At 46.8% G+C, this 23,635-nt stretch overlaps 1 protein-coding gene across 1 annotated transcript in view; it reads right to left on the bottom strand.

The window, feature by feature from the left end:
* cacna1ba (calcium channel, voltage-dependent, N type, alpha 1B subunit, a) overlaps positions 1-23,635 on the bottom strand; it is a gene marked incomplete at both ends in the record, with an annotated part of 105,907 nt that overhangs the window by 65,495 nt on the left and 16,777 nt on the right. Inside the window, 3 exons of the mRNA XM_083912970.1 lie at positions 5,990-6,177; positions 7,141-7,293; positions 8,046-8,137. Coding sequence (XP_083769096.1) covers positions 5,990-6,177; positions 7,141-7,293; positions 8,046-8,137 — 433 coding nt within the window. The remainder of the gene's footprint in view (positions 1-5,989; positions 6,178-7,140; positions 7,294-8,045; positions 8,138-23,635) is intronic.

Here is a 23,635-nt window from a genome sequence, read left to right as displayed (position 1 = left end):
TGGATACTGTGTCACTGGGGGTTGGACCCTTGCAGCTAACCCTTACTGGCATTGACAAGCACTGGAAAAGGCTGGGGAAGCCAACAGTGCCCTCTCCTATGTGAAACAGGGCATATTGAGACACAGTGCACAACTTAACGCCTGCAACGCCAACAGACCACACCAGGCACAGGTGCATGTACAACATAGAAGACGTCCTGCAGGCAATTCGACATCTGTATTAACCTGCACACATTCTCTGTAGTGTGGTTTAGAAGATTATCATGTTATAAACATGCTACACCTAATCGTGAAAGGATATATACACTTCAATGAGTTATTGGTTGCTGTAATCGTTACACTAGTTGTGGAGCATGACTGGGCTCTTGATGTGATGGAGACTGAAGGTGAATGGGTGGAGGAGGGTTACGTCGACATCAGCAGGAGGAGAGCAGATTTGAATTGGCAGCAATAATGTGATTGGCTTAGGGAGAGTCTGGTTGGTATGGTAACCCATAATCAGCTGCTGGAGTAGCAGCAAGAGCGTATGAGATTGTGAAAGTTTGGTTGAACTGTGGAATGCATTCTACACAGATTAAGGACTTTGTCTTTTGTCCCCTTCACTGACATTAAAGTTGCATTATAGATGGATGTTTTCACGGCCCAATTGTTAAAAAACGTGTGTTAAAGTGCCCTCAAGGAGCCAGAACGCGTGCTAAAGTGCCCTCGAGGAGCCAAAATGTGTGCTAAAGAGCCCTCTACTCTAGGAGCCAAAATGCGTGCTAAAGTGCCCTCTAGGAACCAAAACGTGTGCTAAAGTGCCCTCTAGGAGCCAAAACGTGTGCTAAAGTGTCCTCTAGGAGCCAAAACGTGTGCTAAAGTGTCCTCTAGGAGCCATAACGTGTGCTAAAGTGTAGGAGCCAAAACGTGTGCTAAAGTGTCCTCTAGGAGCCAAAGTGTGTGCTAAAGTGCCCTCTAGGAACCAAAACGTGTGCTAAAGTGTCCTCTAGGAGCCAAAACGTGTGCTAAAGTGTCCTCTAGGAGCCAAAACGTGTGCTAAAGTGTCCTCTAGGAGCTAAAACGTGTGCTAAAGTGTCCTCTAGGAGCCAAAACGTGTGTTAAAGTGTCCTCTAGGAGCCAAAACATGTGCTTAAGTGCCCTCAAGGAGTCAAAATGTGTGCTAAAGTGTCCTCTAGGAGCCAAAACGCGTGCTAAAGTGTCCTCTAGGAGCCAGAACGCGTGCTAAAGTGCCCTCTAGGTGCCAAGATGTGTGCTAAAGTGTCCTCTAGGAGCCAAAACGCGTGCTAAAGTGTCCTCCAGGAGCCAGAACGCGTGCTAAAGTGTCCTCTAGGAGCCAAAATGCGTGCTAAAGTGCCCTCTAGGAACCAAAACGTGTGCTAAAGTGCCCTCAAGGAGCCAAAATGCATGCTAAAGTGCCCTCTAGGAACCAAAACATGTGCTAAAGTGCCCTCTAGGAGCCAAAATGTGTGCTAAAGTGCCCTCTAGGAGCCAAAATGTGTGCTAAAGTGCCCTCTAGGAGCCAAAACGGATGCTATAGTGCCCTCTAGGAGCCAAAACGGGTGCTAAAGTGCCCTCTAGAAATGGAGAAATGATAAATAATGGGAGTGTGATTATTGTTATAAGACACACGAATACATGTCTCTACCCTTTAACCCAGATAAGGACCACATGTTAATGCCGGGTGTTCAATCACCACACAGAAGCACAGACAACCGGAAAACTACAGTGCAGTAATTTCTTAATGACACAATAATTATATATTTCTGTGGCCAGGAGGTGTGTTCCTTTGTTTCAGGCAGAAAGAACTTCTTTGTAACATACGTCAACATGTCAGAGGAGTCACAGGACTCTCCGGCTGCATTGCTTGGAGTTAAACTATCCTCGAATTTTAGTCTGACTGCAGAATCAAACGGTTGCAGCTCCGAGCGGCTGGTAGACGTTGCTTAACAGCTCTCCACAGGCCGCACTGTGCTGCTGCTTGGTGTGTTTTCGTTGTTAGGGTTCACACTTTAAAGGTTAAAGGTTTTCTACACAGAACTTCGCAAAGTCTACAAAGGTCAAGCGCCTGTCTATGTGATGCCCGTGTGTCTAAGTTTATGGCTAAAAGGTCTGCTAATGAGAAATTGACAGTGTGAGTTTGGCGCTCCATCCCCATCAGAGAGTCCCAGCTTTGGCAGAGACAGACGAGGGCCCGTCAGGCCATGATGGATGGCCACTCTGATGGAGAGGACACAGCCGGGTCCCACAACGGCAGGAAATGAGACAGCCGTCACTCCTCCCTTGACAATTCAATCAGAGAACCCACCAATCATATTCAGCCAATACAGGGCGGTGTGGTCAGAGTGCATTACCAGTCTGTCAGTGATCCAGAGACAGGAAGAAGAGCTGTCTGAGGACGGATGAAGGAGGGATCTTTACCCCCCAACCCCTACGTCCCATACAGACTCATTTTGGATCAACACCTTCACGTTCCTTAGGGATGGGTACCGACTCCCAGTATCAAACATGTTCCAGGACTAAATTATTAAAGGCCATAGTGCATTAGGCCTGGGTGATGATACTAAATGATCAAAGCCTAGCATCGCGATGACGTCATCAATGCGTGTGACAATAAACAACAACAACAACAATGGCGGTGAAAGGTTCACGTTGGTGTGATGCGGAGGTGGAGTGTTTACTGCAGATTTGGTCGATGAAAAGATTCAAAAACAGTCGACAAGACGCACAAAAACTCTGAGGTCTACGGAAAGATCTGGAAACAAAGCCACGCATCGCCATGACATCATCAATACGTGTGACGTGTTACGGCGTGATGACGTATAGGCAGCAAGAAGCATTCTCAGAGGCCCAGGTAGTGTGAGTACAAACGGGCCTGGAGGGGGGGGACAAGGACCCTAAAGCACGGGGCACGGGACGGACGCACAGTGGGAGTGCGCCCTAACACGCGAACGCAGTGGAGCATTTAGAAGCTAAAGCAACTGGTAGCTGGTAAAACAGAGAGTGACTCGTGGATTTATGTCACCAGGTGAAAATGTTAGACATCCACTTTACAAAGCAATGTCAGTGGAGTGTTCATAGTTTGTTCCACTGCCCTATTCGTCAAAAATAGCAAATATAGGCCTGAGACAGCTTTAGCAGAGGTACAGGGTGGCTTCTGGGTTCATGTTCGCTCTTTATTGCTTTGTTTTTTTCACTTTTGCTCGTAAGAAAATAAAAAAATCCTTTGTAGCTCCGTCCTGTCGTCCTTGTTCCTGCGGCCAATACATGTGCAGCTGTCACAGCGTGTCTGACATCAAAGCAGCGTCACAGCAGACTCCTCTATCGACCACACCTTTTCTCCCTCTCAGCAACCGAACCACTATTGATCCCTGTCTACCTCCCTTCTTCCTCCCTCTCTGTGTTTCTGTCTCCCTCAACCCTACTAGGAGAAACTCACGCTGCTAAACAAACATTATCTCCCAGACTACTACTGTTGCACAAGTGTTTCCTTTGGTGTGATATAACCCTGACTTTATGCAGATAGCAGGGAGCTGTGATCTGTTTGATACTGGCAGTGAAGCCGCTGTGCTGTGGTCCTGATGGGAGCTGTGGCTGCGTGTGAGTCATCCTCGGCAGGCTCTCGTGCTCGCCTCTAATCGTCCCCCCGAGGAAGGGAAGGAACAGTCGGGAGGAAAAGCCCCGTGTCTCAGCAACAGCGCACAGGAACAACCGGCGTGTGCGTTCACACTGACAGACTTTCTACGGACTGGTTTCTTTCTTTAGAAGAAGAAGAAGAATTACTTTATTAATCCCGCAACGGGGAGATTCGATTTTTTCACTCTATTATTTTTAATCATGTTACACACACACAGGCCTGAAATACACACACATGGACAGGACCTATATACATAATGGAGAGATGTGAGAGCGAGGGGGCTGCCAGTGACCAGCGCCCCGAGCAGTTGGGGGTTGGGTGCCTTGCTCAACAGCCACTCTGCAGGGCCCAGGAGATGTACTGGCACCTCTCCAGCCACCAGTCCACTGGCGACCCTCCGGTTCCCAGCCAAGTCACCTATCCGGCTGTTGTGTCTGACGTGACACCCTTTCAAAATACGATTTTTCGGGTCCAACCGCTCCGTTGAAACAAAACAGACACAACAGCCGAACATGTGAACATCGCCTCTTTTGTCAGTTAGACATCTTTTTCATCGATAAGAAAGAGGTAAAATGACAATTATGTTGTTTTTAGATAAGTTTAAACGACGGGGAACGCAGCGTTCGGTGTTGTAGAAATACGAGGCTCGGAACGGCTTGGACCCGGAAATCATATTTTGAGAGGGCGTTACGTCACAACTTAACAGCCGGATGGACTGAGCTACTGCCGCCCCAAATAGCTATATAGTATCAGGATTTTACAGAATTAAAGTACAGTTACTGTAAAGAATGGGATTGAACCCAATGCCATGTCATTACATAACAGTACATTTGTGCTGAATGACTCTCCCTCACCAGCTGCTTGTATCCAAAGGTCTTTTGACTTTTAACTAAAATGGCAATTTCCTGACAATATTAAGGCCAGTAGACTGTGGAGTTAAAGCACAACTGTAGGCAACAGGACAAGATCTGGGTAGTGTAAGCGGTCTGGTTTCCGTCTGTAGTATTGACCAATCATGTTTGAGCATGCTTTGGTTGCATGCAGGTAAACAGTCTGTGTGAAGCATTGACTGTTTAAAAAATGGAAGTAGCGTCTACGTCGGGGTCCGTTCTCTCAACCTGATCCAGTCGTCCTCGCCTACGGGAGTCTCCATCTTGTCAGGCTTTGACTCCGCCTCATTTCCTCTGACCAAAAAAGGGCATGTATGTGACGTTGGAGGGAGGGGCGTACATCCATCTGGCTGACGTTTACCTCCGAGGAGAAGTGAGGGCCAGAGGCTAGCTGTCACTCAAGAGGCCACGCCCCTAATTATTCATAAACTTTAACCTCCAATAAAATAAAAACTATGAACTGCAGTGTGAACAGAGCCTCTGTCAGTGTGTACCTGGCCTGTCCACTACACTCGTTGCAGATATCTGTGTTTGAAGACACCATCTCTCAACTTCAGTTCCATTCTCAGATGTCAAGTTGCTCATGGGACCATAAACAATGGCTGCCACTGGGAAAGGGAAACCTTGCCGAACCAATAAGAAGCAAGCGAGTTAGAAAAGTAGCAAACCTCTCCTGCTGGTGCCAGCACTGTGTTTCTGTTGATTCAGAAGCTGCGTTTGTTACCAGCAATTAACATCATTTTTTATGATGTGTAAAGAATATGTTGATTTAAGAGTTGTTATTTCTGTAAGTTCACCCAAAATGTGTGTGTGTCTGTGAGCAGCCAACAAACTGCACACGATAATAAATGTCCCACAAAACTGGGAGCGCACCGATGTTCCCCGGGTCCTATGTTCCACGCTTTGTATGTGACCGGGGTCCTATTTTCCCCGGTCTGTTATTTTTCAGTCAGTGCTGAATTCTACAGCAAATAGGCCTACGTAGACCCCAACACTAACCCCTAACCCTGACCCTAACCATAACCCCTTACCCTGAGAAAATGCTGAATTAAATCCGCAAAGGCAGAGACCAGGGGTGGGCAATCCTGGTCCTGGAGAGCCACTGTCCTGCATGTTTCAGGTTTCTCCCTACCCTAACACACCTGAGTCTAACACACCTGATTCTAACACACCTGATTCTAACACACCTGAGTCTGACAATAATCAAACTGTGACGAGCTTCAGCTGCTTGATAACGAGCAAATCATCAGACTCAGGTGTGTCAGAGCCGAGAGAAACCTAAAACGTGCAGGACAGTGGCTCCCCAGGACCGGAATTGCCCACCCCTGGCATAGGCTTATGCGACCCGGGGAACATGGCGCTGACCCCGCAAAACTCTGCTTGTCTGAAAACTCCAGCCCCGAACAGACGTTGTGCTTTAGAACCAGCATTTAGGCCCCGATGTGTTCCCTGTAAGTGGACTCACGTTATAGAGAATGTCCACCCATCCCTCCATGGTGATGCACTGGAAAACAGTGAGAACGGCGAAGAGGATGTTGTCAAAGTTGGTGATGCCAAAGTTGGGTCCGGTCCAGTACTCCCTGCAGGCGGTGCCGTTGGCGCAGGTCCTTGCCGGAGCCTCCAGGCCACAGGGGAAATCTGCTGCTTGCTCATCTACAGCCACAAACATACACATTCACACACCATCACATATGTATACACAGACATAGTGGGGGTCATCTCTATGTTCCTCGGGTCCGATTGTTCCCCAGTTGGGAACAATCGGACCCTATGTTCCCTGGTCGCCTTCGCAGATTTAAATTAGCATTTTATTAGGGTTAGAGGTTACGGCTAGGGTGAGGGTGAGGGTTAGGGTTAGGGGGTAGTGTTAGGGTCTACATAAGCCTATTTGCCGGGGAATTTGGCTCTGACCCTTTCTGTGACAAGTGGGGAACATCTGACCCCCGGTCACATACGAAGCGGGGAACAAAGGTACGCTAGTGATGGTTTTTGTCAATGCGCTTATGTCCCTACACTCAATTTAGCAGTCTGTGATGACTGATAGACCATGTCATTATCATCGTTATGAACTATGAATACGACAGGCATGACAAGTTATAACTTTTTCATGTGTACGGGTGTGCATTTATTTATATATATATATATATATATGAGGTTGAGGGTTGGATGGGGACTTGTTTCCTAGTGTAACATAGTGTCATGTTACTATAGTCTACTTTGTGCATGTCTGTCAGAGGAGGGACGTCTTATACACATTAGTGGTGTAAGGAAACACCTCGCCACAGCTTCAGTTGTGTACTTCAGACTGTGTTTAAGACCTGAATATTTTCCTCATTTTGTATCTTCAGAAAAAGGCAAAGCTGTGAAGCCGGTCTGCCATTTGTCTCATTTGTCATAGAAGTGGTTCTTCACAACATCTGTCAGGAATGGGAGTTGAGAGGAAAGCTCAGTGAGTGACTTGACATCTGGTTGTTTTGACAGCTGGAGCACAGTAAACAACGAGCAGAAGGTCAGCCGTACGTCCTCATCCATAACAAAGGAAAGATGAAGGTTCGATCAGCTTATGCACCGGTTAACACCAACAACTACTTCATCCCTTGCTCTCGTCTCTCTTACCTGTGTCTATTCTGAAGCAGGTGCGATGGAACTTGCCCATGTAGAAGTCGAGGCCGATGATGGCGAACATGAGGATGGCGAAGAAGAGCAGCAAGCCGATCTGCAGCAGAGGTACCATGGCTTTCATAATGGACTTCAAAACCACCTGGAGACCTGCGGCAGACGAGAGAAACAAGCTTATTATATGATTTCATTTATTGGAGAGTGACAGTGACAGACAGAAGGTATTACAGAAACACTTAATGTCACGTATAAACCACAGTGGTTGCATATCTGTCACAAATATTCTCACAGGTTTTCTGTATTGCTGTGAAAACGTGATTCTACGGAAGCCCTGAGAGCTCACAGCACTGCAACTCAAGAAAAATCATCCAAAATAAACAAAACACAAGCAAATTAAGAAAACATCTTCATCAATTTGACAACACACATGCAGCATTTAGAGAACACACTGCACACAGTGGCTGTGGATAAGTGGGTGAGTGGGTCGTCCTCCATTCGAGAGATCAGTGGTTCGATCCCCAGCTCTCCCGGTCCACATGTTGAAGTGTCCTTGGGCAAGACACTGAACCCTGAATTGCTCTGCGTGCTGCGCATGGGTGTGTAAATGTGGTGTGAATGGTTACATTAGATGGTCTGTAGATGTCCACTGCCATCAGTGTGAATGTCTGTGTGAATGGGTGAATGTGACAAACACTGTGAAAGCGCCTTGAGTACTCAGAAGACTTGAAAGGCGCCATATACGTCATATAAGTCCATTTACCAATACCATATAGACTGCAACACATCGGAAAAGTTTCCAGAAGTGATGCCGTTATGCTCCGCAGTTTCTGTAATCCCCTTGATATTATCAGTGCTGGTTAGTTACACTGGTTGTGATCAAATCTGTTCACATGTCAACTTACTTGGAATGCCGGAGACCAGTTTGAGAGGCCGCAGTACTCTCACTGCCCTCAGTGTCCTTAGATCAAAGTCAGCCCCCACGGTGGCCAGGATCCTGCACACACAGCAACAGAATGAGGTCAAGATCACACGCACTTGTAGTCAGCGGCTGTTTGTCTACAACACATCTGTAGGAAAAGATCATTACATCCATCGTTTCATCAAAAACTGTAAACAAATGAGACAACGGTAGTGACGGTTGGTGAACTCAAGCAACTAATCTACCAGTTTTACTCACAATTAGAACACCGCACTACAATTATACAGATACTGTATGATATGGTTAGCACTGTCGCCTCACAGCAAGAGGGCTCCTGGTTCGAACGGGACCCGTCTGTGTGGGTTTTCTCCGGGTTCTCTGGTTTCCTCCCACAGTCCAAAGACGTGCAGGTGTTCGGTTCATTGATGACTCTAAATCACCCGTAGGTGTGAATGGTTGTCTGTCTCTGTTCGTCTCTATGTGCCCTGTGATAGACTTGGCGTCCTGTCCAGGGTGGACCCCGCCTCACGCCCGATGTCAGCTGGGATCGGCTCCAGCCCCCCGCGTGACCCCGATAGGGACAAGCGGTTGAAGATGAATGAATGATGGATGGACTTGTCTACACAGGAGGCGCTCCAGCGTTACTCAGTCGTCCGTCTGACGTGGGTCAAAATCAATAGAGCTGTCTAAACAGCCTGTCAAGTCTATTTCCTTCTATTTTAATGTGCATAAATACAGTAGTTGTGTATTCGGCTCTGTGCACTGACAAAACATCCATTCTGTGCCTGAACCCATCCTGCCAATCCCAATGTCAGCTGGGATCGGCTCCAACCCGCGACCCCGACAGGGACAAGCGGTTGAAGATGGATGGATGGATGTCTTGATTGGACAGCTACGTTTATGCAAATGTCAGTGGGTGAGTGTGTGCTTGATATTGGAGGAGAGTGTTACCCATCGAGTTGAGTAGAGGGCTCCACCTGCGCTAATAGACCTAGGGTTACAATATCGTAACCTCCGTTCCGACGAAGACTCCTGCACTAAACTAAACAAACCCATCAAGCAAGTGTCCAATATTGCCACAAAGCAGTGCTGCTCAATACATTTCAACAATACCCACAAAGAACTCAGTACAACCAGGAAATGGATAGAACGCCTCAGTATGAATTCATTCTGAATTAATGGTCGAGCAAAATATCTCTCCCCCCATGCCAGTGTTACATGAATGCACTTCCCCTTCTGGCTTCCTCAGGAATGGACCGGACAGCTGCTGTACCTCTCCACCAGACCGAACAGATAGGAGCGACTAATCATCAACACCACAACAGAAATCAGAGTCTGGAGTCGTACACACACGATAAAAGAGAGGATCACAGACTGCAGTAACACCACAGATAGAGTGCTTAGTCATTTATTAACCTTAATTAAGCTCATGAATTATACATTTTCCAATGACTGCTCAAGGCTTTCTGCACACCAATGATACAGTGGTACCAAGGATTTTGAGTCCTATTGAATGAGGGGTAAAGAGTGTATGGCATGACCTTTATAGACCGTTCCATTCAACGTCCTATTTTAAGTTTAGGGCGCACTCACACTGTCCTTCCGCACCGGGCCAAAACAGGTTTTTCGGGTCAAGCCTAGTTCGTTTGACCAGTGTGAGTGCAACCGCTCCGCGCATAACTGCGGCCAGCTGGCCGTCCACGGCCCGCCTGAGAGAGGTGGGCTTTTGTAGAGCGCGTTTGCACATGTACGAGCACGAGCATGCGTACGTGTCAAGCACGAGTGTGCGCACGTGTACGAGCACGAGGCCTACGGCGGTTCTGAGGTCATTTCCTGTGCGCCTGTTGGGACGTAGAAAAAAGAAGGAGGGACCATGCGCGGACATTTAAAACAATGGCGGTGAAAGGTTCACGTTGGTGTGATGCGGAGGTGGAGTGTTTACTGCAGATTTGGTCGATGAAAAGATTCAAAAACAGTCGACAAGACGCACAAAAACTCAGAGGTCTACGGAAAGATCTGGAAACAAAGCCACGCATCGCCATGACGTCATCAATGCGTGTGACGTGTTACGGCGTGATGACGTATAGGCAGCAAGAAGCATTCTCCGAGGCCCAGGTAATGTGAGTACAAACGGGCCTGGGGGAGAGAGGGAGGGGGGGACAGTGTGAGTGCGCCTCAGAGTCAGGTAGAAATAACTCCACAATAGTTTTGTTCAGTGGAAAAAGTAATAGTTCAAACAGCTCCTTTCTGTACTGGCTCTGAGTCAGTGTTCCTTCAGATGCCAGATTTACTGTCTCTCTCACTCCCACTGCCTTTCTCTTTATACATCCATGGCCTTTCCACTGTCCTGTGAACGAGTACAGGCTCTTTTTCCTGTGTACAGAGACACAGCTGTGTATGAACACCCACATGTGTTTCAGCACACATGGAGAGCGGACAGCTAGCAGACGCTAAGGAGATATTCACTGAATTTTAAAGCAGTAATTAGAATCGCAGACACTACGTTTAAAGTGTAATTATTTGTTAAGAAAGAATGTCCAAACTCTCTGATTCCAGCGGATATATTGAACATAATGAGCCCTAATCATAGGGACTTTTAGCAGCGACAGTTGAAGGGACGGCTACGGCGTTTCAGAACAATTTGCCGTTGTAACTAGTCGTTCTCCCGTAGTAGACGTTGTAGCCCAACTGTCTTCTTCATCTTCTTTCTTCCTTCATTCTTTTTTTGGCAGGTTTTCAAGCCTTTATTATATAAGACAGACAGGAAATGGGAAGAGACAGAGACACGCAGCAAAGGGCCACAGTTTGGAGTCGAACCCGCAGCCTCTGCCTCGAGGACCTTCAGCCTCTTTTCATGGGGCGACTGCTCAAACCACTGTACCAACGGCCGCCCAATTCTTTGTTGATGGGGGTCAATGATAGCCTTGTGAGTCCATCCTGATGTCTGAGCTCCGTCGTGTTTTACTCTCAGATCAGTCTGGTGACGTTTGAGCAGCGACCGAACGAATCAGCGTTGTTTTCTTTGGTGGATTGAAGTGAAACAGAAGAGACTGTTGAGTGTGAACAACATGGAGGCTTCCACAGATGAGATGAGCAGCTATGGAGCAAGCCGCTCACTAACTCTTTGTTCTCTGGATCCTTCTGTTGAATATGGACCGGGCTCCTGAAATTGGGCCTTTGATCCGTAAATTCACGTTAAACACAAAGGGAAAATCTCCTTTACCCACATGTTTCCTTTCTGAGCTTTGCCTCCACGCTGTTAGCACGTCACACGCTTCAGTGACCTGATTGGTTTATTGGCCCGTATGTTGGTGACAGACAGATGGTTTATCCAATCAGAAACCAGGATTTTCACCCCTTCACCAAAGATCTCCAAACCAGAGTTCAGATGGATCTGCTGAGACGATGGGACTCGATCCATCTGGAGGAGTCGGGTTAGATCAACGACGAGACGTTGAAACAAGAGTAATGTGTCCAAACCTTTGATGATAAGAGTCAGTTTGGAGACATTAATGTGCTTCTGGCAGCTAGAGACAAAGCCAGTACAGCTCTGACTCAGTGGTTGTAAATGGATTTATGTGTGTTAGCTTTACCTGCTGAATGCTTCCATACAAACAACAGTGTTGCCCTGGCATACACGTTAATACGCAGCTCACTGTCAATTTAATTTGCCAGTTTGTCCAACGTCTCATTCAACATGAATTACAAGGCCACTATTTGCATTCAAGGGGAGGTTCACTGACTCTGTAATTACGGCTGCGTGTACGACGCAGGAGAACCACACACACACACACACACACACCTTATTGGCCCTGTATTTAGTGACGCAGGCAGTCGGGCACTATAGTCGGGCTGAATGAGGCAAGGCAAGTTTATCTGTCAACAACAAGGTAATTCCTTTGCGAGTGGATTTGGGGATCTATGAGGCACCAAGCCGCCTTAAAACGTTTAAATCCAGTTACAAGCGTGGAAGGGGCTTCGGCTCCGGCTGTCAACTCTGACAAACCGCTGCTAAACAGTTAAACAACTAAAGGAGGACCTGGTTTTTAGAATAGCTACATTTTGTTGCATTCACTGAAAAGATCTAATTCAAATGTAAGCGTTGTTCTGATGAATTTGGAGTCAAAGTGCGTAACTCACTCACTGCCTGAGCAGCTCAGCCCTTTAAATGTCCCAGAGAGCTTCACCGCAGAATGAGATCTGGTAAGGACGACTGGGCGAGGCTGCAGCAGCCGTGCAGACATCCTGTGCCGTGAAGCCAGTTGAGTGCGGTGAAGGATGAGTGCAACGTACTTGCAACAGTGGGTTGTGAAAAATAGGGCGACTTGTTTCATCGGTGTTTCATCGGCCCAAAGGTGTAATTTGTCATCTCTTGCTTTGTATTTTAAACCTGATGAAGGAACCTTGCTCTGAAAATGTTGTTTCTTTGACATTAAATCAATCGTTCTTCTCAGGGACATTGTATATTTATTGAAATTAACCTAAATAACACTAGTATATACTGTATTAAAGGTTGGAATCAGGCAAACAGATGCTCTTTAGTGAGTAAAGTGTCATTCCCCGGACTAAACTGAAGCAAAATACCATCTAAAGAAAATAGTAATGTAATACTTCCCTGTCCTAAGCACTGAATAGAGCTGTAACTATTATATTCATATATTTTTATTCATATATTAATTAGCCTATATTGAGTTTTTTTGTATAAGCTACAAGTTATAATTGTAAAAACTCTGAATTAATGATTTCAGCAGACTGTTATTGGTTAAAACACAACCTATGTAGTGAGGTCAAAGTTGATTTATGAAGCATATTTACATTTTTCCCAGTGTATGTGCCATCGATAGCAGGCTGTAATCAAGTCATGGTGCAAGTGCGGCTATTTAATTAGCATAACAGAGCTAACGCTAACACGGTGTGTTCCTTAACGATCTCTTTGTACAGTCGATCGAAGAGCACTTATGTTAACACCACTACACGAATGAACACACTCCAGGTCGAGATGACGGGTTAGCATGCTAATGATGCTAATCCTGACAACTAGCCTCCGAGGAAAAGTGAGGACCCTACAGAAGCTGCTGGGACAAATATTCAATGCATTTGAATCATAGACTGTATAAAAAATGGACGTGGTGTCTCCGTCGAGGTTCGTTCTCTCAACTTGATCCAATCGTCCTCGCCTACGGGAGTCTCCATCTCGTCCGCCTCATTTCCTCTGATCAAAAAAAGGGCATGTATGTGACGTTGGGGGGAGGGAGATACGTCCATCTGGCTGACGTTTACCTCCGAGGAGAAGTGAGGGCCAGAGGATAGCTGTCACTCAAGAGGCCACGCCCCTAATTATTCATAAACTTTAACCTCCAATAAAATAAAAACTAGCCCCTCCCCCTCAGTGTTGTCATGGAGATCTGAGCTAAACACACAGACTAGAATGTTCTTTAGTCCTTAAACAGGTTTAATGATGCTGTGTAAACGGCCTGTTTAACATGGGGGTCAATGAGAAACTGCTCTGTTATGAAACCTGCCCCTAGTGGACACTCAGGGAACTGACGTTTTTGGCACTTCCTGGTTGATTGGATCAACAGGAAGTGGCTGTGGTGGGGGCTTGGTCACATCCTATAGACTCTAATTAACCTCTCATGTCATGAATGAGCATAGCTTTAGTTTCGTCCTTCCACATAAACAACAGAATCGAGGAAAAGGCAGAATTAAATATCCATAAAGACAAATAATGAGTCTGAGCCAAAGACATCAAAGCCGTACATTTCTCCTCCTTTGCACCTTTATAGGTATATAACTAAACTATTACTGCACTACTTTTTTACTCTATTTTGATTCAGGTTAAAGGTTAAAGGTGTATTTAGTATTGTACTGATCGACACCTCTATCCATTACGCCACTTTCATCCTATGGGTGGCAGTAAAAACCTTTTTTACTCCCCCGTCTAAACGTTTATAGATTAAGTTGTTCTCATGAGGATCCCTGATGATGTAGACTACACTCAAACTTTTTTACAACAGGTCCCTGTCCCCCGCACACGTCCCTGCGAGAGATCTATAATTCAGTAACCTGAGGGTGCTGATAAAAGGGAATCTGACAGAGAAGTGGAGAGGCAGACCATGCGGAGAGAGAGAGAACAGGGGAATGCGAAAGGATGCAGTCAACAGATGAAGAGACGCAGAACGAGAGAGTGAAGGAGGAAGAGAGGGATGCTCGAAGAGGGAAAGCCTCCGCGGAGACGACTGGAGGTGTCGCCATAGAAACAAGGGAGGCTCCTCTGATCTCATTAGAGACAAACAGCCAGGAGACCAACACCACCAGATAATGGACCGTGTGCTTCTTTACATACAGATATTCATATCAACACATATGAACTGTAGGGAGCTATGAGTAATTATAATCGAATCATTGTCTCGTGATGATTTCTGTTCTCTTACAATGACTGGACTGCTTTCACGCTACCTTATTGAAATTACTGTGTGGAGGTCTACGGGACCACGTAGGGTCGCTCACACTGTCCCTCCGTCCCATGCCAAACAGGTTTGACGGCTAAAGTCTAGTTCCTTTGACCAGTGTGAGTGCAACCGTACCGCACCTAGGAGCAGTACGTTTACCGTCCACGGCCCGTTTGGGAAAGGTGGGCTTTAGTAAAGCACGTTTGCACATGTACGAGCACGAGCGTGCGCACGAGGCCTACGGCGGTTCTGATGTCATTTCCTGTGCGCCTGTTGGGACATAGAAAAAAGAAGGAGGGACCATGCGCAGACATTTAAAACAATGGCGGCGAAAGGTTCACGTTGGTGTGATGCGGAGGTGGAGTGTTTACTGCAGATTTGGTCGATGAAAAGATTCAAAAACAGTCGACAAGACGCACAAAAACTCTGAGGTCTACGGAAAGATCTGGAAACAAAGCCACGCATCGCCATGACGTCATCAATGCGTGTGACATGTTACGGCGTGATGACGTATAGGCAGCAAGAAGCATTCTCCGAGGCCCAGGTAGTGTGAGTACAAACGGGCCTGGAGGGGGGGACAAGGACCCTAAAGCACGGGGCACGGGACGGAGGCTCAGTGGGAGTGCGCCCTTATTTATCAGGTTATTTATTTGATGTCTCTTTTTACTCATCGTTGGCTTTTAGATCAGGAGTGAATGCTGCAACGACTGGTTGGCATTTTTAATTCCGTTATTCACGTTACAATGATGATGATGATGTTATAATGACAATAAAGAACCTACCTGCCAAGTATTACGTTAATATATGTCACGTATTACTTTGTTCATTTACCATGTGTGTATTCACAGTCATGGCGATAAAGCAGCCACAGTGAACTAACAAGGAGAGACGGTATGAGGACATGATTGATCGTCTTTGTTGTGCAGTATCGTGCGTTTATTGCCGCAGAGTGCTCGACATCATTACTGCCTCACTACGAAAACGAGCTTTTAAAAAAGTCATGAGGGCTCTTGAACTTCTGCCTGCGTGATTATTTAGCTGTGTTTAACTTACCTGACCTGCATGGAGCCAAAATGCTTTTAAAGAGGCTCTGAGATCTCATCTAGTGTGTGTGCGAGTGTGTGTGCTTGGATGCGTCTGGAGCTCCCAATCCACCGGGAAGCTCTCTAACAAACTGGGAGAAGGCTGCTTGTAGTTAAAAACAGTGGTCCGGGGTGTATTTAAGCGCACAGAAGATGTAAAAGGTGCAAAAAGTAAGTACATGAAATTACAGCTCATCTCCATGGCAACAAATGAATCTGAAATGAGGCTGGGGGATAGAGGGGAGCGTAACACGGTTATGCAAACCCTTAACCTGGATGGGAAAAACAACGTCTACACTGGGATTGTATGATGGAATAGCCTTACACTTAATATTAAAATGGCAGCGACTAAAAGGGATTTTAAACAAAAAGTTACGGTGAATTTGTGGACTTAAGTGGATTACCGTATGCCGCCATTGTTTGAAATGTCCGCGCATGGTCCCTCCTTCTTTTTTCTATGTCCCAACAGGCGCACAGGAAATGACCTCAGAGCCGCCGTAGGCCTCGTGCTCGTACACGTGCGCACGCTCGTGCTCGTACGTGTGCAAACGTGCTTTACAAAAGCCCACCTCTCTCAGACGGGCCATGGACGGCCACCTGGCCGCAGTTATGCGCGGAGCGGTTGCACTCACACTGGTCAAACGCACCAGGCTTTAGCCGGAAAAACCTGTTTTGGCCCGGTGCGGAAGGACAGTGTGAGTGCGCCCTAGAACAACCCTGTGATGGACAGTAAGTGCTAATCAATGCTTCCTGTTCAGTCAGAACTTGGGGCCAAAGCCAGTATTCCTGCAATGGACCTCAGCTTAACATAATGACAGACCATCACTGACTGGCATTGAGACAAAGACCTAACATGGCTGCATGGGGCAAAATAACCAAATCTCCCTATTCAAGACTTTGGGCGTGTCACTCAAACGCAGCCAATACATTAGACACAAAGGATCATTTGATCCTTCTGTATACAAACACACTTATTCTTTGCAGCCACAAATGGATTCTTCCGGCATGCTCTCTGGCTGGCTTACCCTGCAGATGAAAGTGTAAGCAAGGTAGCACGCAGAGATACATGGCTGGAAGCTGAGTGGAGACAGCAGTGCCGAGCTCCCTGCGGGGTCCCGACCCTCCCTGACAACCAGCTCTTAGATCAATCAGCTTCCTGGAGGAGGTGGTGGCGGGGATGGAGTGGAGGGGCTTGAAACACCTTCCATGCCATAGATTGGCAGTCTCAGACACATTAGTCCGAAAAAAACAACATCGGTTCAGAGACTGTCTGCCTGTCTGTCTGCCTGTCTGCCTGCCTGCCTGTCTGTCTGCCTGCCTGCCTGTCTGTCTGCCTGCCTGCCTGTCTGTCTGTCTGCCTGCCTGCCTGCCTGTCTGCCTGCCTGCCTGCCTGTCTGCCTGCCTGTCTGCCTGCCTGCCTGCCTGCCTGCCTGTCTGCCTGCCTGCCTGCCTGTCTTTCTGCCTGCCTGCCTGCCTGCCTGTCTGCCTGCCTGTCTGCCTGTCTGCCTGCCTGCCTGTCTGCCTGTGTGTGTGTGTCTGTCTGTGTGTGTGTGTGTGTGACGAGCTGAAACAAGCTGAGTCTGGCTGAGTGGCAGCAGTTTCCTCCCTTCACAGTAATGAGGGAGCACAGAGACAAAATGCCCAACATGTGCTCTGAGAGGGTCCAAAGTTTAAATCATCACAACACGGTGACTCATCACCCTCTGGCTTCCTCGCCCCATACAAAACACACACAGATAACACCAACACTTTTGACAGGACGCTTGTCAGAACGATGCACGTTCGTTCAACCATTAAAAGATTTTCCCTTTTAAGGCTTTTTAATCCAGTTCACTACCAGACAAGGCCCACATACGTATAATACAAGAAAAATCACCGGTGAGTCTTGGCTGTCGTCTTTGGCGCTAGTCTCCTTTTGTCTCTGATGCTCATCATGCTGCAGGTTACTCCAGAATTGAGCTGGCATCTCTGGAGCCCGTTTGGCAGCGGCAGGTTGACAAACCACTTGTTTGCCTGTGTTGACTGCTCCTTTACTCATTGCTGAGTGGATCTGGCCCGGTTGCAGTCATCTGGCGTTGTCTCGAGCCCTCATTAGTTATGCCAAGGACAAGCCTGTCTCTTATAAGTTGGTCTCTTACGGTCCCATAATCACGTGGCGGCTTTTTATCTCAGTCTTGTGACAAACACATCAATCATCCCCCCTCTTCTTGTCTAAGATTGCCAAAGACATACCTTTCGAAGATGACATTTGGGCACCTGGCCTCTTGAGTGACAGCTAGCCTCTGGCCCTCACTTCTCCTCGGAGGTAAACACCAGCCAAATGGATGTATGCCCCTCCCCCCCAACGTCACATACATGCCCTTTGTTGGTGAGAGGAAATGAGGGGGAGTCAAAGTCTGACAAGACGGAGACTCTGATAAGCAAGGACGATTGGATCACGTTGAGAGAAAGGACCCCAACAGGGTATGCTACGTCCATTTTTTAAACAGTCTATGCTTCACACAGACTGTTTCTCTGCATGCAACCAAAGCATGCTCAAACATGATTGGTTAATACTACAGACGGAAACCAGACCGCTTCCACTACCCAGATCTTGTCCTGTTGCCTACAGTTGTGCTTTAACTACACAGTCTACTGGCTAGATGGAGACTCCCGTAGGCGAGGATGATTGGATCAGGTTGAGAGAACGGACCCTAACAGGGTATGCTACATCCATTTTTTATACAGTCCATGGTCGTAGTCTAATAATGAATAAAGATTCTAGTCTGTCTGTGACTCAAGATGTGTGTATTCACACAGAGCATACTAGCACACACCGTTGAACACGTCGGCTCTGACTGCTGTTACAGGTCAACACACCTGATTTAACCACAGGGTGGAGCTGATGCCTGTGACAGCAACACTTCTAAAAACGCGTATATTGCCAGTAAATCAAATCATCCTTAACCCTTTATGTAACGGCCTTTCCGCCCTGGCATTTGACCTTTGTTCCCTTAAAGAGTTGACAACAGGAAAAGACGCCTCGTCTCTACAATGATGAAAGCACAGGCCTGCCGAGTACTGATGAACTCTGTTGTGCGGGGCCAGGATTAAGAAAACAGTCCAGTGCAGGGCTTTACCAAGAGGGACAACTGAGTAGGATTAAACTCACCCTTGTTGGGAGGGGACAGGGAGACGCACCTGGCAAAGATCTGTACTCCACTGAGTGCACTTTAGTATATGACACTCGCCCCATTCACGGCCGGCAGGACGTTGCTGCAGTTCATGGGAGTCAGTGGACAACCGGAGAAAGATCAGATGACGTTCACATCTGTTAGTTGCCCTGTTGTTACCTTGTTTGTTGCCCTGTTATTTTCCTTGTTGCCCTGTTTGTTGCCCTGTTAGTTGCCCTGTTTGTTGCCCTGTTAGTTGCCCTGTTAGTTGCCTCGTTTGTTGCCCTGTTAGTTGCCTTGTTTGTTGCCCTGTTAGTTGCCTCGTTTGTTGCCCTGTTAGTTGCCTTGTTTGTTGCCCTGTTAGTTGCCTCGTTTGTTGCCCTGTTAGTTGCCTTGTTTGTTGCCCTGTTAGTTGCCCTGTTAGTTGCCCTGTTAGTTGCCCTGTTAGTTGCCCTGTTTGTTGCCTTGTTGCCCTGTTTGTTGCCCTGTTAGTTGCCCTGTTTGTTGCCTTGTTGCCCTGTTTGTTGCCCTGTTAGTTGCCCTGTTTGTTGCCTTGTTGCCCTGTTTGTTGCCCTGTTAGTTGCCCTGTTTGTTGCCTTGTTGCCTCGTTAGTTGCCCTGTTTGTTACCTTGTTTACTGCCTTGTTGCCCTGTTGTTACCTTGTTTGTTGCCCTGTTGCTGTGTTTGTTGCCCTGTTAGTTGCCCTGTTTGTTGCCTTGTTGCCTTGTTTTTGGACTGTTAGTTGCTCTGTTGTTACCTTGTTTGTTGCCCTGTTGCTTTGTTTGTTGCCTTGTTGCCTTGTTTGTTGCCCTGTTTGTTGCCCTGTTGTTACCTTGTTTGTTGCCCTGTTGCTGTGTTAGTTGCCCTGTTTGTTGCCTTGTTGCCTTGTTTGTTGCCGTGTTTGTTGCCCTGTTTGTTGCCCTGCATCTGACAGCAGAGACCATGAGCGAGTAGACTGAAATCTTTATAAGAAGTGTTCTGTCTGGGCAGTAAGGGTTAATCACTAAACCAGTACATAAAGCCAGATAAGACACAACACAACACTGTATTCAAAGAAGAACGTACGATATCCCTCAGGTAACGTATGGTTGCAATACTGTGCTCAGTGCTTATCAGAGAGGATGAATTGCACTCTCTAACTGGGCTAATTCATCTACAGTGAAACCTGATCAATTATTTATTTATTTTCTCCAGCCTTTCTCTTCAGAGACGCTGATTAGAGAGGAGCTCACTGTACAAACACCGCAGTCAGGCTTCTCCACAGATTCGCGGTGGGCTGTGTGCATTAGCCCGGACCACAGAGCCATCATCACAATGGCCAGTCTAGATTCTGATAACCTTCTACATTACCGAGCAGCTGCTGTCAGTGTTCACCCGACTCACAAACTAATAAATGAATGGATAAAACTGTTTCATTCCCAGGTGATGCGACGAACAGGCTACACTGCATGGAAGTGTCCATTAAATAGATGTATGAAGTTGCTGACTCACTGGATGCTGATACAAAGAAGGTTCAACCTGGTACACAAACAGCCCAATGAATCCCATCCCTGCTTTTTATTTAATACGTTTAACGTATATACGTTTAATACGTTTAAAATGAACGTATTCGTCAATTAAAAGTAAAACCTATAACAAATGTTCCTCTACCATTAAATCATTATTTGTGATAGGCTTCCACAGCGTTGTGCCCCATGTTGGCCTAAAAGCTTTTTGAAATTGTCCATTAGCTATGGATTAGCATCTTAGCAAGCGGTCCCTTCTTTAAGGGGGTGAAATGTAGTCCTGGATTGGGCTTTGACCCTATTCTTCTCAGGAGTTGCCCAGAGTGTAAGGCGCCAGGCAGGTGTGGGGATACTCACAAACCCCGTCTGATCATAGATGCGTTGGAATTCATCCCGGCGGACGAGAGGGTTGCCTCTTTACGCCTATGAGTGGTGGGGGCCAAACAGCAGCTTGGAGTATTCGACTCTGAATAGTCCTGCAGGGGGCTCCAGTAAGGGACTCCGCAGTACTGCTGGAAGACTTGCCCACGCCGGCAATGATGGAGGCACCTGGAGAGGCGTGATTGGGAGGAACCACCTCCCTGATCTACACCTGAGTGGCCATTTGTTATTGGACCTCTGTTCTAGTCATGGATTGTCTATAAAGAACATCATGTTCGAACATAAGGATGCTCATAAGTGTACGTGGTACCAGAGCTCTACCAGGCCGAAAGTCGATGATCAATTTTGTGATCGGATCATCTGATCTGAGGCCGTATGTTTTGTACACTCACAGGGACAGAAGATTCTGGGCAGACCGGTACGCCCAAACGGGGAAGTTCGGGTGAACTGGGAACGTCTGGAGACGGCCTCTGTCTAAGAGATCTTCAACTCACTCCTCAAGTGGAGCTTTTCTGGCATCCCTGTGGGGGTTGGGGGTATTGAACCCAAGTGGGCAACGTTCAAAGCTTCCATTTCTGCAGCTCTGGTGGTGAGCTGTGGCCTTAGGTGCCGAAATGGGCTGCAACCCCAGAACACCGTGGTGGACACTGGTGGTCAGGGAAGCTGTCCGGCTGAAGAAGGGACTCCTTCTAGTCTGGGATATGTTATCTTGGAAGACTGCTGAGGCGGTTGGAAGGTACCAATAGACCGGAAGGGCTGCAGCCTCTCCGTCTGCCTCCAAGCTGTGCTGAGACCTCGACTGAGGAGGTAATCAGACGTTGGAAGGAGCACTTTGAGGAACTCTTGAATCCAACTAACACAACATCTATGGTAGAGGCAGAGCTGGAGGCTGATGGGGGATCATCGTCCCCTGGGGGAAGCCACTGAGCTAGTCAAACAAATCCTTTTTATCCATGACACAATAATTCAAACTGTATTAAACCACCTGTTCCTTAGCTGAGAATATCAGCTATCATAAGGTTTAATTCAAATGTGTCAACAAAATGAATCTTCATGCCTACAATAACGACTTTGAAGATCATTTAGTACTCCAAAGTTAAAAAATAACCCTATTACTGTAGCACAAATGAATAAAAGAGGCCACACTGCACAGCTTTAAATATGTTTCTGTTGTGTGACAAGAATATCAACCAACCAGGCATCAATTATGAGAGGAGTGCATTGCATCATATTCAAGTCGGCATGCCTTCAGCCCTCAGGTTGGAAACTAACACATACTTGCTATTCTAGGTTAAAATGCAGATCACGATCACACGAGACATACCACCACCTACTTCACAGAGTGCAGAAGATAACTAACTAACTAAATAGGAGCTCATCACACTAAATGTGTCCTCTGGTAAAAGTCATTTCTAGACCTTCAACTTTAAGAAAAGTAAAATATTGATTTTTAACTACAGCATCATCCCGAGTGTTTTACTGTGCTGTCATTAGGATCCGTCTTTTCTCCTTTGGTTTCCTGTCTCTCAGTGTGCAGCCGGATTCACACACTGTTACTACCACTGGCTCTAGAAGCCCAACAGAGAGCCAGCAGTCCCTGGTGGTTCAGGGGGAGGTGTGGATGCTGCTGAGAGAGAGCCAGGATCATGTTGATCACAAGGCCTTCGCACGGCAAATACACAAAACATCAGCTCTAATCGATATGCCTGTTGCTAAGGCTGTGCAGCAGTAGGTCTGAGACTACAGTGATCACAGAAAACAAGAGTACAAACTATTTATATAGACCTAAACCTAGAATAAACACATTTTTAAACTGTTTTACCTGAAAATATAAATCACAGCGGTGGAAACCTTTCTGAGGCTTGGCTTGAACTACTTCCAACATCTTCTCTCACCAATATTCAGCCGACCTCATGACTTAATAACCAGCAGCAGTCATGCACAGAGGGTGCAGCTAGAATAAGATATTTCTCTCAGGTGTGGAAAATGAAGGAAAGACAACAACTCAGAGACAGCTAGCAGAAAAGGCAAGCATAAAATATTGGGCCTTTTGTCAGAAAAGTGGAGCAAGGCTAGAACAACACTCCGATGAAGGTGGTACAAGATTGGTTTGAACAGCAGCAGATGATGGGAATACTAACATGTTCAACAAACTATATCCACAGTTGAAAAGATTAATGATATCTGAAACAGCATGGTACAATATTACATGCTTGCATGAATATGCCTTGAGTAAGGATTACAGGTTGAAAACTACAGAAGTTTTACTCAACCGCAGCCACTGTGGTCATAGCTAGCAAGAGTTATCACACGATACGGGTAAGTTTATACGGTAAGATAAGTTTTTCAGTTGATGCCAGTCCACGTGCCCTGGAAGATTTCAAGGTCTCGGACAGATGGGGGAAATTCCATTGAGAGGTGTAAAAAAATTTGAATTGACTGTAATGGACTTTACTATGAGAGGAGCTGGTACAGGGGCCAGTAGGTAAGTCTTTAAAACACTCTTTTAATAAACTCTGGGTTCACTAACTACGCTGTTGCTGCTTTGTTGTGTGTGTAGGGACTCTTCTCATGCTGCTGCAGAGGTTTGCTGTTATTTTCAGCAGCATTAGTGGTTAAAAAATTGTCTTATCAGTCAATCATCATTGGCTTATTCGATGAGTGTATTTGCCGAAAAAAAGACCCTTAACTGGGTCCTGTACATACGATATGGTCATCTCTCTCCTCTCTTGCAAGAATGCCAGGTATCCAACTGGATCTCTACATCAGAGAGGACTAAACACCCGCTGTGATTCAAGGATCTTCTGTACAGGGCAGTCTGCTGGCCAGTGAGCAGGGAGTGAGCTGGGCGGCCTCCGTGCGTGTCTGTTTCTATCGGGATGTCGGGGGGGGGGGGGGGGGGGGGGTCCTTTGTTTCGCCAAGACTTGTCTGGATCCTGGAGTGACGGACAGCCTCATTCAACCGAGTGGCTCTTTCTCTGTGTGCTGATCTGGCAGCAGC

The sequence above is a fragment of the Echiichthys vipera genome (assembly GCF_963691815.1).
Source record: "Echiichthys vipera genome assembly, chromosome: 4".
Classification (NCBI taxonomy): Eukaryota; Metazoa; Chordata; class Actinopteri; order Perciformes; family Trachinidae; genus Echiichthys; species Echiichthys vipera.
The sequence above is the reverse complement of the archived record's forward strand: the minus strand, read 5'-3'. Positions and strand labels throughout refer to the sequence as shown.